The 12,880-nt window shown below is 38.5% G+C and overlaps 1 protein-coding gene across 3 annotated transcripts in view; it reads right to left on the bottom strand.

Moving 5' to 3' along the window:
• Positions 1–12,880, bottom strand: part of vps13a (vacuolar protein sorting 13 homolog A) — a 268,114-nt gene that overhangs the window by 76,391 nt on the left and 178,843 nt on the right. For all 3 annotated transcript variants that reach the window (XM_039750560.1, XM_039750562.1, XM_039750561.1), the window contains exons 44-49: positions 6,333–6,594; positions 4,605–4,765; positions 1,605–1,708; positions 1,228–1,513; positions 465–860; positions 271–375 (exon numbers count right to left, since the gene is read on the bottom strand). In XM_039750560.1, coding sequence (XP_039606494.1) covers positions 271–375; positions 465–860; positions 1,228–1,513; positions 1,605–1,708; positions 4,605–4,765; positions 6,333–6,594 — 1,314 coding nt within the window. The remainder of the gene's footprint in view (positions 1–270; positions 376–464; positions 861–1,227; positions 1,514–1,604; positions 1,709–4,604; positions 4,766–6,332; positions 6,595–12,880) is intronic.

Raw genomic sequence — 12,880 nt, 5'->3', positions numbered from 1 at the left:
AGCCACCCAAGGCACACTACAATGCTACCCCCCACTGCCCCATTCACCCTCAATGGCCTCCATTCAGCCACAACCAGGTCACCGCTTGGAGCATCACCAATCGCCCACCAAGAACGAACGGGGCAGCCGTGTATGGTGGGTGGGCAGTGAAATGCCCCCCTCCGCTCCATCCAGCCTGGGTCATTTTTACAAAACAACATTTGACACTTTTTACATAACTAATAATGGAAAATTAGAATAATGTAAGCCAAAATAAAGATCCTGATTCACCATAAAATCCTTTTGACGGCCTTTACACTTGACATCACCATAGCTGCCAACAGTATCAAGAGAAAAACCATCAGATAGCTCGCTATCAGATATCATAAGCTGAACCTAAAAAAAAAAATAATAATTGCAAGTCACTTCAAGAGGAAAAATATAACAATGTATGCATAATTAATCCGTAATATAATAAAGCTCACCTTATTGTTTTGAAAAAAATTCTTTGGCTTAAATGAAAAAAGAAGAGGTGATTCATATTCTAGTGGGTGCTTTCGGTGAACATCATCGGCTTTGTACTGCAGTAACCGTCCAGTTTTGTTTACCATCCAATAAGGACTATGAAGAGCAATAACCATTTGACCAACATTATATGTTATATGGATAGCAATGTCTAGTTCTGTTTTGTCATCATCAGTGAGAGCACTGAACTGAATGAAATCAATTTCTGGGTGGTTGCTTTTAATATTATATTCTCCTCTCCAATCCTGATTGAGGTAGTTCAATAAACATAATTTTAATTTAGTGTGGTCTATAACTGCAGTATGAATTTCAGATGAACGTCCTTCTTTCACAGTCACGGTGTGATTATCATTTTCCTAAAAAAAGGTAAAAATTATACTGTAAGTTGTTTGCTTGAAGTGTTATTCAATACATGCAAAAGGCACGAACAAAGAAAAAAAAGTGTAATGTTAAAAGCAATGCACTTTATGTAAAAACAAAAAAGATACAATAGGAAAGTTATTTTTTTTTTGCAAATTTACTCAGGCCTATCAAATGCCTCTCCTGTAAGTAAGGCCAGATGAGAGAAAAGCACAATTTTCACCAGGAAACATTACTGACAAAAGTAAAACTTGAAAAAGGTACAGACTCGTGGAAGGTTTTTTTTTATATATGAAAACTGTTTGAACATTGATTAATGTTCATAATAACAAAAACAAACAAAAAAGAAGAACTTAAAAATACCTCTAAAGAGTATGTAATAGAGTAAGGCAATAAATTTCTCAAAAGAACTGTTGGCCAAAGGTGAACAGTATAAGGTTTGTCTAAGTTATCCTCTTTTGCACCCACAGTTACAGAATCTTCCGTTGTAACTAAATTTATAATAAACGACTGGACATTAGACCCAGAATGATGACATTTCCTTTGCATGCTGGATTCCAGTTGTTTCACAACTATGTCATAAGTAAATTCTTCACATTTTTCGTAACTTCCGTCAGTGTTATCTTCTGGCTGCAAGGTAAGGGCAGATCTACAAAAACCAAATAATTTCATAAGTAACACTCTATAGTAAACAATTAGCGATACTTTCATTTAACAATACAGAATTCCATATAGTATACCTGTATGAGTTCAGTGGAATACAAAAGTCTTCCTGAGGTAAAACTACTCCAAGAAGCTTTGAATCATCAAAAACCTTGAATGGTATGGAAAAATGATTCCTAATCTGCAAAAATAATGACCAATATATTAAATAGTAGAGGGACAGTAGTGATGGAAAAGCTTAGAGCATTAAAGGACACATGTTTAACCAAATGTAAGTAAATAGTCAATTGTTCTTAAACTTTTTTTTTGTAATTAGCTCAATGATTAATTAATAACTAAAGAATCAACTAACCTGTGATGCTGGACATGACGTTTTGAATCTAACTTATTTATATAAATGTCAGCTGTATTTGACTCTCAAGAATAAAACAGACTTTTTTTTTTTTTTTAAGTGGAAATTATGTTGTCCTTTACATTCACATTTTTTTTCCTTTCAGCTACCAACATTTTTGGCAAAAATCTTAGTCTTTATGCCATTGAAAAATATTTGAAAAAACTGCTTAGCCACCTACTGTAGACACTGCAAAGTAGAGCTTTAGTCATCTGGAAATTAGAGCATTTTGGTAATAAAAATGCTGTTGAAAGGCAGTAGTAGATCAGCAGCATACTGACTTGTGGAGGGGAATATAACTTGGAATTGCTATGTCCTGAAATCTTCTCCCAGTGGTCCAAGCACCACTTAGAGGCCACACTATTTTATATAAACCTTTACAAATATGAAAGTATGCTGATGACATAAGAAAAAACAGTTCAAACAATAAATTTACTGTTGCTAGAAATGTAACCGATACCTTCTATATCATCATACCCCCCACCCCCGGGGTAATTTGACATATGAGAAATATGAATGGTATGCCAAGTGGTTTTATATTTTCGAATTGTGGGATCAAATTATTCTGGATTTCAGTGTCACGCATAGTCTTCTTGTTCTATTTCTCATTTTAAGTACTCTTATCAGTGCTGCAAAGTATCACTGTTTAAATGGCAAGGTTGTTCCTAGTGTATTCTGCTACACTACCGCCATGCTGCGACATTCATTGCCACCAAGGTGAACAATGTAGGTAGGTGTCATGGACCTATGAACAAACTCTTAATGGATTATATATAGTATAAACATTGTCGTCAGTCAATGTTTATGTCAATGTAAGTGAGTTTTGTTTCTTTATTACCTTTTAGCGTTTCATACAAAAATTGTTTACTCTTTCATTTTTATAGCAAACATTTTTAAAATTACATTTTTATTTTAGTAAAGTAGATGAATGAAAACCCACTTATTCTGACATAATTTAAAATTATTTTGGGCCACAACCTAATTATTACAACAAAGAGCTAAACAGAATTAAACAGAATGTTGTGATTTACTTGTATTTCAAGCTGATCCTGTATTCACCTGTGCCGCAGTAACTGACTGAACAGTTCAATTATGTATTGGTCCACCAGCACGTACCAGGTTTAAAAATAACTTACTAAGCAGGCTGGCAGGTGTTTACTGATAAGAGCTACTGAGCATGAAGATGCACCACCGTATTAAATAAACAAGTGATTACTGCACATTATGAAAAATCACACAATGAGATTCTACTTACTGGAAGTTGTTCAAGTGTCTTCTAATAACTTAGTGATCATCTGTTTGTCTGTAAATAATCTCTAAATCTGTGCCAAGTTAACAAGCTCTGTGTAATATTTAATGCTAGAAATGTGATATTTGAAATGGTGACTGCCTCCATGTGGAAAGAGGTTAAAGGAATAAATGATTTCATGTTTTTAAAGAGATCAAAAAACCAATGACCTAAAAAATCAATACCATTTTCAACAACCAAAAATCACAGTGGATTTTTAGTGACATTTAAGTGTTTTTGAAATTTTTACACAGACTGTGTAGTATAAGATAAAACATTATACCCAATGCAAGAAAATACAAAATTTGACAAACAAGAGGTGACTGTTCAGTCCATTAAGTTTGCTTGTTTAGCTAATATTTAAGATGTCCCAATAATTCAACCAGAAAATTCTTAAAAGGTTGTCAAAGTTCCTGCCATGACTACACGGCTTGGAAGTAAATTCCAGATTTCCACAACGCTTTGTGTAAGAAGTGCTTCCTGGTTTCAGTCTTAAGGCAGCATATCTGAGGACACTGAGTTGCATACATGCCACAAACTTTGCCTACTTTCTGTGAATTGCATTTGTATGAGATCAACAAAGTGCCATAACTGATCATCTCTCAAAAACACTCACAGTAAAGTAAGGCAAGCTGTAGCTGTATTACTGTAAATTTTTTCAACTAAACATTCCTAAAAATAAAAAGAATATGATTCTTTATAATTTCTTTGAGAGCCAAAAAATGGGAAATCGTGTTGACTTTAAGTTGTAAATTGTGCCAGAATGAGTAAGTAAGGATATGTATGTGTGAGAATAACACCAAAAAAAAGGCATTTTAAAATTACCCTATACATTTAAATATTCCAACTGTAGCACATACTGTAATTGAATATATATATATATATATATATATATATATATATATATATATATATATATATATATAGTATATGAATGTGATATCTATAGTTTGTAGTCTGTATGGTACCCAATATTGACATGAAAGTCCTTGAAAACTGCATGTTTCAAAGCACTGTATTTTCCCCCTCTAACAATGTGAAAACCAAAACAAATCTAAATCTCCATACAAAGATTGACAGAGCACTTTGCATTTGAATCTCCCATCCTCGATAACATTAGCGGTTGACATCATCCCTCTTTCAATATGATATTTGTACTTTCGATACAGAAGTTCAGAATGTTAACTGAGAGATTTTGTAAGTAAATAATTCTGTTATACAATTATTAGAACTGATAAAAAGAAAAACCTTACAATGCACAAAAACTGTGATACTTCTCCTCAGAACATCTGTAGTATATATTGTTTTGATAAGTATTCAAATACTACACTGCATTACCTTTTTCTCTTCACCATTTACTATTCAACAATGCAATATTTTATGAACAAGTATCTATACCTGAAATGGAGAGTGTATTGTTACCACCTTGCTACCTTCCAAGGTGTAAATATGACAAACAATATATCGTAAGACTCCCGAGGCCTGATGAAGTACACTATACATGCCACGTCCCACTTTTTCCAAAGAAATTCTGTCTGCAGAAGAGTGATCATTTGGAGCTGCAAATAAAAGACAAATATTTCCAATAAAGACTTAAAATTGTTACTATATGTCTTGACAACTATTTGTCTTAAAATATCAACAAGTATATACATTTTATATACTTTACAGACTAGTCAAAGCTTTACAATTTCTACTTTAAGAGCTTTCCAATAGAATTCTAAAGGCTCTTTTAGTTCAATTAAGTGAGTTTGTATTTATAAAGACAGATTGAATGTTTCTGCAGATTTACAAAAAATATTAATTGAAAGGTATAAATCAATGTATATGCTTGCACAAGTACATATCCCTAATTAAGTGATAAATTACAAGAGTATTACAAACACCTACAAACATTGTCTTGACTGATGTCAAATGAGGAAATAAGGAATACTTAATCAATTAATCAAACTGCAGAGATATAAAATAATTATTAAATTCACAGAAGACATGCCTAACAGAAGATGTAGCTGCACACCACCAAAGAAAAGCAGAAACCCCAGTTAATAATGTTTATATAGGAAATAAACGTCTGAAATGCATATTCCTTTGGAAAAACCTGGCTAACCCAGAACTACTGGCTGCCAAATCCTTCCATATGATCTTGCAAAATGACAGAGCAAATGCTAGTACCCTTAAAGGTTTCATAAAGCAGTATGATTTTTGAATCCATAAACGTTCGAAGTTCTCAATCTTTATTTGTGCATGATTAAGAGGAGTATTCATCTTTTATCACACAATAATAAGAACAGATAAAGGCAAAGGACTAGAACAAGTAGGTAATGATAAAGCCACTTTTTTTTAGAAAGAAAGACTCTTTCTTGTATGATAAGACTAACTGGCAACACTAATAATAGTATATAGTCAAATCATTCTAGATATGATATACCTTTCACAGTTATCTGACTATGTCTTGCTAATGTGCACATCTTACAGTTTGAATTAATCGAGTGAATGAATGTAAAGAAGGAATGTGGGATTTCCTAGCTGTTCAATTCTAGTTTATTTGATTCGATTTTGATATACTTTATTAATCCCAAAGGGGAAATTGCTTTTTTTTGCTTGATCTTTCGGGGTTAGAGCACAGGGTCAGCTATTGTACAATAACCGTGGAACACTTTTCAGGTTAAAGGCCTTGCTCAAGGGCCCAGCAGAGTAGGATCCCCATTGGTAGTAACAGGATTTTAACTAGCAACTTTCCAGATGCCAGCACAGAGCCATATCCACAGAGCCCCAACTCTGCCTTAATGCAATTTGGTTTTATTTGTCTTTGGGCTTGGCAATTAATGGCAGTTGCTACAAAATGAAAAAAATAGTTTGCAGGTGCAACAGAAATGACTTAAATAACAATTACTGGAATAATAAAATAATCTCCTGCTATACACCAGTTGAAACAATTTCTTTAAGACTGTTAACATACAGTATGTAGTGGCTAATAAAAAGTAAAAAGGCTTAAACAATATTCAGGTTTGAACTTCAAATCAGCTGCTGTTTGCAGTGTATCAATCATTCAATTATAGATTATACTAAAAGTGAATATTCTGTAAAATGTTTCATTATCTGAATAAATTAGAAATTAATTCTTACTAAGCTGAATATAATGTGTCTTGCTGCTCATGCATGTCATGGCAGTGAACTGCTCAGTCTCTGTCATGGTTCTCAGGTAATCCATGTTCAGAGTTCCTCCATCTTGCAATTCATACACCTTCTTCCTGGATTCAACACCAATCACACTGAATGTGTTGCTATGTGATATGGAAACACATGTCCCCAGGCAATTTTTCACAACAAAAGGTGCTTGATCTTTCTGGAAATTTTCTGCGGTCTGGCTAGCTGCATCAGCAAATGCCTATAGTGAACAAAAATGAGCATGAAGTTATTAGAAATATGAAAATAAATCAATGTTCTAGCTCACTGTCATTTTTTTGTAATTCTAGCACTTGTTAATACAAAACATATTTAAATCAATAAATATAAGCCATATAAAGTGCAATGAGGGGGATGAAAAGATGACAGTGTGGTGTTCTGCCAAACTGGTAATGTATACAACAAAGGATAGACACTGCTCAAAGAACAGTTCCATGATGTACAATGACATTATTTAAAGTATTAATTGGGACAAACATCAGTGCCAACCAATTTGCACTTTAATATTCAACATAAATAAGTTTAAATACTTATTTAACATTTTCAAGGATTTCTTCTATAGAATTCTTTTATATTCACCTTACATGAAGTAGATACAAATTACCCATTGGCAATGAATAGTAGTTACAATATGCTATTTGTAAAGAGTGTCATAGAGTGGAGGACTCTGACTACAGGAGAGTACTTCAAACTGCTTGGAAAAGATGCTTTTCAACATGTGTTAGTGATAGTGAATTAGTTCAGAATGGGGTAAAAGTGAGTGTGACCTGTGATGAACTGGCATTTATTCTAGTGTTCCTGCTTTGAACACACAATGTTGGTAGTCAAACATAATATTCCTACAGATTTGTAGTTGCTTGTTTTACCAATCCATTAACACTAGAATCCCTGAAGCCTACAAAAAAAACTTTATTTGAAAACAGAAGTGTCAGATCAGGCAGAGCATGCGAGAATAAAACTAAGAAAAAAAAAAAACAACCATTACAAGTACCATAAATTTACACCGGCTGTTATAGAATAAAAACATACATTTGATTTCAGTCTGTAACAGTAACAATAAGAGCAGCTCACTACTCAAAACGTTAAATCTAGTGTGGTATTTGGCCGGCTTGTCATCCCGGCCAATACCCCCAGGCCACCAGATGGAGCCCTCCCTGCAGTATGGAGGTGCCCCGAAGACCAGCAGGGAGTCATGGACTTTGTAGTTTTTATCCTCAGCCCTGCTGGGTATCACAGGGGCAGCAAGAGGGAGCTGCAGGGAGGACCGAAGACTTCTTTGTGCCCTATAACCCGGAAGTGCGTCAAAGAAAGACCATGTTGTCAGTTTGGCCCTCCGTTTGTAACATGACCAAGCTGTGCGCTGAGCTTACTCTTGAGCATGTAACTTACAGTTGGTCATGTGAACAGTAATCTTGTCTCAAATCTCACAGCTTGGATTGCTGCTGTCATAATCGGTTTGAGTTTCATGGTTTGTTTCAATTACGACAGTATTTGCAGGATTTGTTGTGTTGAAGTGATATTTGGCATCTGTCAAGCGTTGTAAGCACACAACCGGTTTCATCGATAAAATCACATCCAGCTTTTGAGAGATTAAACATTCATAAACATCAAAGTGTCCACTACTGAAATCGTCACCTGTGAATCTAAGATGTTTAAGAGGCATTGGCGGTTGTCGAAAGGTGTAAAATATTTGGCCATTTCGGTACACTTGAAAGCGACAACCGAACAATTCAGCGGCAGCCATCAACTCACATGCAGAACCATAGGTGAAGGGCTTAAGCATTTCACTCTTCTAGCGCTCCTGTGTAGTATAATTATCTCCTGTACCGTCATCAGTCCACACCTTGAACCTGTCCCAGTCATTCAATACATAAGACACAATGTTCCTCCGGATATCAAGAGTGAGCCTGATATGGCCGTGCAATATGTAACAAAGAGAATGGAAAAGGTAGGTGGTATCTCCGGGCATGGAAACCACTCGGTAAGTGACAGTTCTTTGATCGATAGAATTTCTTGAAGATGGGCCCATAAGTAACAAAGACTGTTGAAAAGTTCAATATGGCGGCCGACAGTGGCATCATACTTCCGAAATAAGTATGTACATTGGTTTCAGTTAGTGGAGGGAAGCAGTCTACCAAATTTCGAGAAGATGGGGCCATAAATAAGAAAGTTTAACATGGCGGACGTTGTTGACCGTTATTACCATTACGCGTAGAATTTCGAAATGAAACCTGCTTAGCTTTTGTAAGGAAGCTGTAAGGAATGAGCCTTGCAAATTTCAGCCTTCTACCTATACGGGAAGTTGGAGAATTAGTGATGTTGGAAAATTCAATATGGCGGCTGACAGTGGCGTCATACCACGAAATAAGCACGCATACATTGGTTTCGTTAGCTAAGGAAGCCACCTACCAAATTTCGTGAAGATGGGGCCGTAAATAAGAAAGTTCAACATGGCGGACGTTGTTGACCGTTATGACCATTACGCGGACAATTTCGAAATGAAACCTGCTTAATTGTTGTAAGTAAGCTGTAAGGAATGAGCCTGCCAAATTTCAGCCTTCTACCTACACGGGAAGTTGGAGAATTAGTGACGTTGGAAAGTTCAATATGGCGGCTGACAGTGGTGTCATACCACCGAAATAAGTATGTACGTTGGTTTCGGTTAGCGCAGGGAAGCCGCCTACCAAATTTCGTGAAGATGGGGCCATGAATAAGAAAGTTCAATATGGCGGACGTTGTTGACCGTTACGCATAGAATTTCGAAATGAAATCTGCTTAACTTTTGTAAGTAAGTTGTAAGGAATGGGCCTGCCAAATTTCAGCCTTCTACCTACACGGGAGGTTGGAGAATTAGTGACGTGTGGAAAATTCAATATGGCGGCCGACAATGGCGTCATACCACCGAAATAAGTACGTCCATCGGTTTTGGTTAGCGCAGAGAAGCCACCTACCAAATTTCGTGAAGATGGGGCCATGAATAAGAAAGTTCAATGTGGCGGACGTTGTTGACCGTTATGACCGTTACGTGTAGAATTTCGAAATGAAACCTGCTTAACTTTTGTAAGTAAGCTGTAAGGAATGAGTCTGCCAAATTTCAGCCTTCTACCTACACGGGAACTTGGAGAATTAGTGATAAGTGAGTCAGTGAGTGAGTGAGTGAGTCAGTCAGTGAGTCAGTGAGGGCTTTGCCTTTTATTAGTATAGATAAAAGCACACTTGTTTTATAATATTTGTACCTTTTGTGAAAGTGTTTACCGTAGATCCCGGAATATAAACCAACCCCCCTCTCTACCTACTAAATTACATGTATTTGCCGATGACCTTTGTGTTGAAACTATATACGCAAATATGGTACTCCGGTGGGTGAATTTCACAGATAATCCATGCCACCAGAACTGAAACTCTGTGAGCACAATATCTATTGTATTGTATTTTGTTTGTGGTTATCGTTCCATTTGTGTGTTTTGTAGTCTGTGGCATGGTGGTACAGTGATTAGCACTGCTGTCTCACAGCTCAGATCACATTTTCTAGCAACAATAATCACTCCAACATAGTTGGCAGATGCTTAGCTAGCCCTCAGGGACAATTAAAATGCCATTGCACAATTATCAGCCAATGAAAACCAGTTTGGTTCCCCCTTCCCTAATGACTTCAATTAATTTTGAAGTGTTTGCCGAAGTTCCTGAACACTTCCATGATTTCACCAAACTCACAGCGAAGTAACTCTGCAGGGTTCGCTCACCACTATGCATAACAAAGTCATGAAAAATTATTTAAACTACCAAAATGTCAATGCAAAAAGAAACCAAAGATCCACATAAGCAGGGTGAATTATGTCACTTGCTGATAGTGAGTTAGATATTAAAATATAGGCAAGCAAAAAATATAAAAATGCAAGTCGAGCTCAGCCGAAGTATGTCCCAAAACCTAGACCCTACCTACAACCCAGAGCTTGTGCCGACGTCTCGAGTTGTGGGCGCGCAAACTGCTTGGGAACGAGGAGGAATGCAGGTGGAGGGAGAGAAGGGGTTGGTGTACTCTGACTAACCCCCTTGGCGGTCCCACACACAGGCGTGGTGATTGTAAACGGATACAAGACCAGAGTCTTATTCGATTCCGGCAGCAACATTACCATTGTTGCCCACCGGTTTGTGCTAACGCGATAGTGGTTAAAAATTAACACCAGTATAACCTGTGTCCACGGACAAATTTGCTGGTGCTGGTCCACCATCTGTGTCATCAGTTGCAGAGGATCAGTACAGAAATTAACCATGGCGGTCCTCCAAAATCCACCACATCTGGTGATACTGGGGCGGGACTGGTCTAAAATTAAAAGTGGTGAGACACATACCACTCCTGGTTATAACTTAGGCCTAATTGTAGATGGGGATGAGCCGTCTTAAGCAGCCTCCATGGCATGTAATCAGACAGCGGAGAGAGATGAAGCGGCCTCCCTGAGTGACGTGGCAACTCCCAGACCATCGCGAGCCGATACGTCATCCTCTAGTGCCAAGATGGAACGGGAGGAAGCCACGCCCTTTGAGGTCGGCCCGGACCCTCTCTCTCTTTTACAGTTTCAATTTAGAAAGACTCCGGCTTCTTTTAAAAGGGAGCAATGGAATGACGATTCCCTTAAGTTTGCAAAAACTGCAGTTGTCCTGGTCAACGGCCAGCGCACTCATTAGTCAATGCCACAGGGTCCTCACTTTGTTTTGGAGAATGACCTTCTACATAGCGTAGCACAGCATGAGGGACAATCTGCTAATCCCGCGGACCTTCTGACAGCAGATCTGTGAGTTAGCACACGCCCACCTCCTAGGTGGCCATTTGGACACTGAGAAAACCCTGGAACGGATCAAGCTTCTCTTTTATTGGCAGGGAATCAATGAGGAGGTTCGTCGCTTTTCCACTTCCAGTCTGGAGTGTCAATTGCAACAAATTCCTAAGAAGGACCGTGCTCCTCTCATTCCTATCCCCCTAATTGATGTCCCATTTCACAGAATTGGGGTCGATTTAGTCGGACCCCTAGAACCTTCAGCCCAAGAACACAAATATAATTTTAGTCCTCATGGATTATGCTACCAAATACCCTGAAGCTGTTCCATTGCACTCAGCTACTTCTAAAGCCATCGCACGGGAATTGGTAGGGGTCTTTGCGAGATGGGCATCCCTAAGGAAGTCCTGACAGACCAAGGGACACCTTTTACCTTGGAGACGTTCAAGGAGACTGCCAAGCTACTTTGAATATAGCATCTAAAGACTGCGGTGTATCATCCTCAAACCGACAGTCTGGTAGAGAGATTTAATCAGACTCTCAAACAAATGCTTCGCAAGGTGGTCAACGAGGATGGAAGTAATTGGGATCAGCTCCTCCCCCTCGTCCTTTTTGCTTATCGGGAAGTCCCACAAGCCTCCACAGTGTTCTCCCCTTTTGAACTGTATGGGCGACAACCCTGGGGCATATTAGATATTTTAAAAGAACGATGGGAAGAGGAGGCTCTTTTCTCTGCATATATATTGGAACATATCTCACAATTACGCGATAGATTTGGTAAAACTTAACCCCTCCTTAGAAGTCACATGGAAGAGGCACAAGTAGTATAGGTCCAATATTACGACCATGGCACGGCTCTCCGGGACTTATGCCTGCGAGATTGGGTCATAGTCCTAGTACCTACCTCCCACTCTAAGTTACTTGCCCATTGATAAGGTCCACACGTTAAGGAAAGGAAAGGACTCATCGACTATTTGGTGAGTCAACCCAATCGTCAGCAAAAGGAGCGGGTTTATCTTGTAAATCTGCCGAAACTGTGGAAGGACAGGGATCCCGATCCGTCCTCCAGTCAGCCCCACTCACTCTTTACTCACACGGCTAGCCTTAACTTCTGTGTGGATTTAAGTCCCAGACAGCAATGGGAGCTGGAAATAGTTATCCTGTCCATCCCTGAGGTAGTGAGTGAAAACCCCAGAAGGACCTCTCTGATTAAGCACAACATTGTGACAGAGCCCGGGGTTATAGTCCGAGAACGTCCGTATCGTCTTCCCGAGGCAAAAAGAGCTGAAGTGGAGCTTGAGATCAAGCACTTGCTGGAACTAGGAGTAATCAAGGAAAGTCATAGTCCCGTTGTCTTGGTTGCTAAGCCTGACGGGAGTTGGGGGTTTTGCAATGACTTCTGTCAACTTAATCAAGTCTCCCAATTTGATGCTTATCCAGTGCCACGAGTGGACAACCTCCTTAAGAGGCTTGGACAAGCTCAGTATTTGACCACACTGGACATTACAAAGGGGAACTGGCAGGTACCTTTAATGGACTCCGCAAAGGTTAAATCCACGTTCAGCACCCCTAGTGGACACTGGCATAGTATCATGTCCTTCCATTTGGGTTACACGGGGCTCCGGCAACCTTCCAGCGTCTGGTGGACAAAGAGCTCAGGCCTCATAACTGATATAATGCTGCCTACCTGGATGACATGGTCATCTATTCCAG

The sequence above is a fragment of the Polypterus senegalus genome, chromosome 4 (genome assembly GCF_016835505.1).
Source record: "Polypterus senegalus isolate Bchr_013 chromosome 4, ASM1683550v1, whole genome shotgun sequence".
Taxonomy (NCBI): domain Eukaryota; kingdom Metazoa; phylum Chordata; class Cladistia; order Polypteriformes; family Polypteridae; genus Polypterus; species Polypterus senegalus.
Note: the sequence above shows the minus strand (reverse complement) of the source record. Positions and strands in the feature narration are given on the sequence as shown.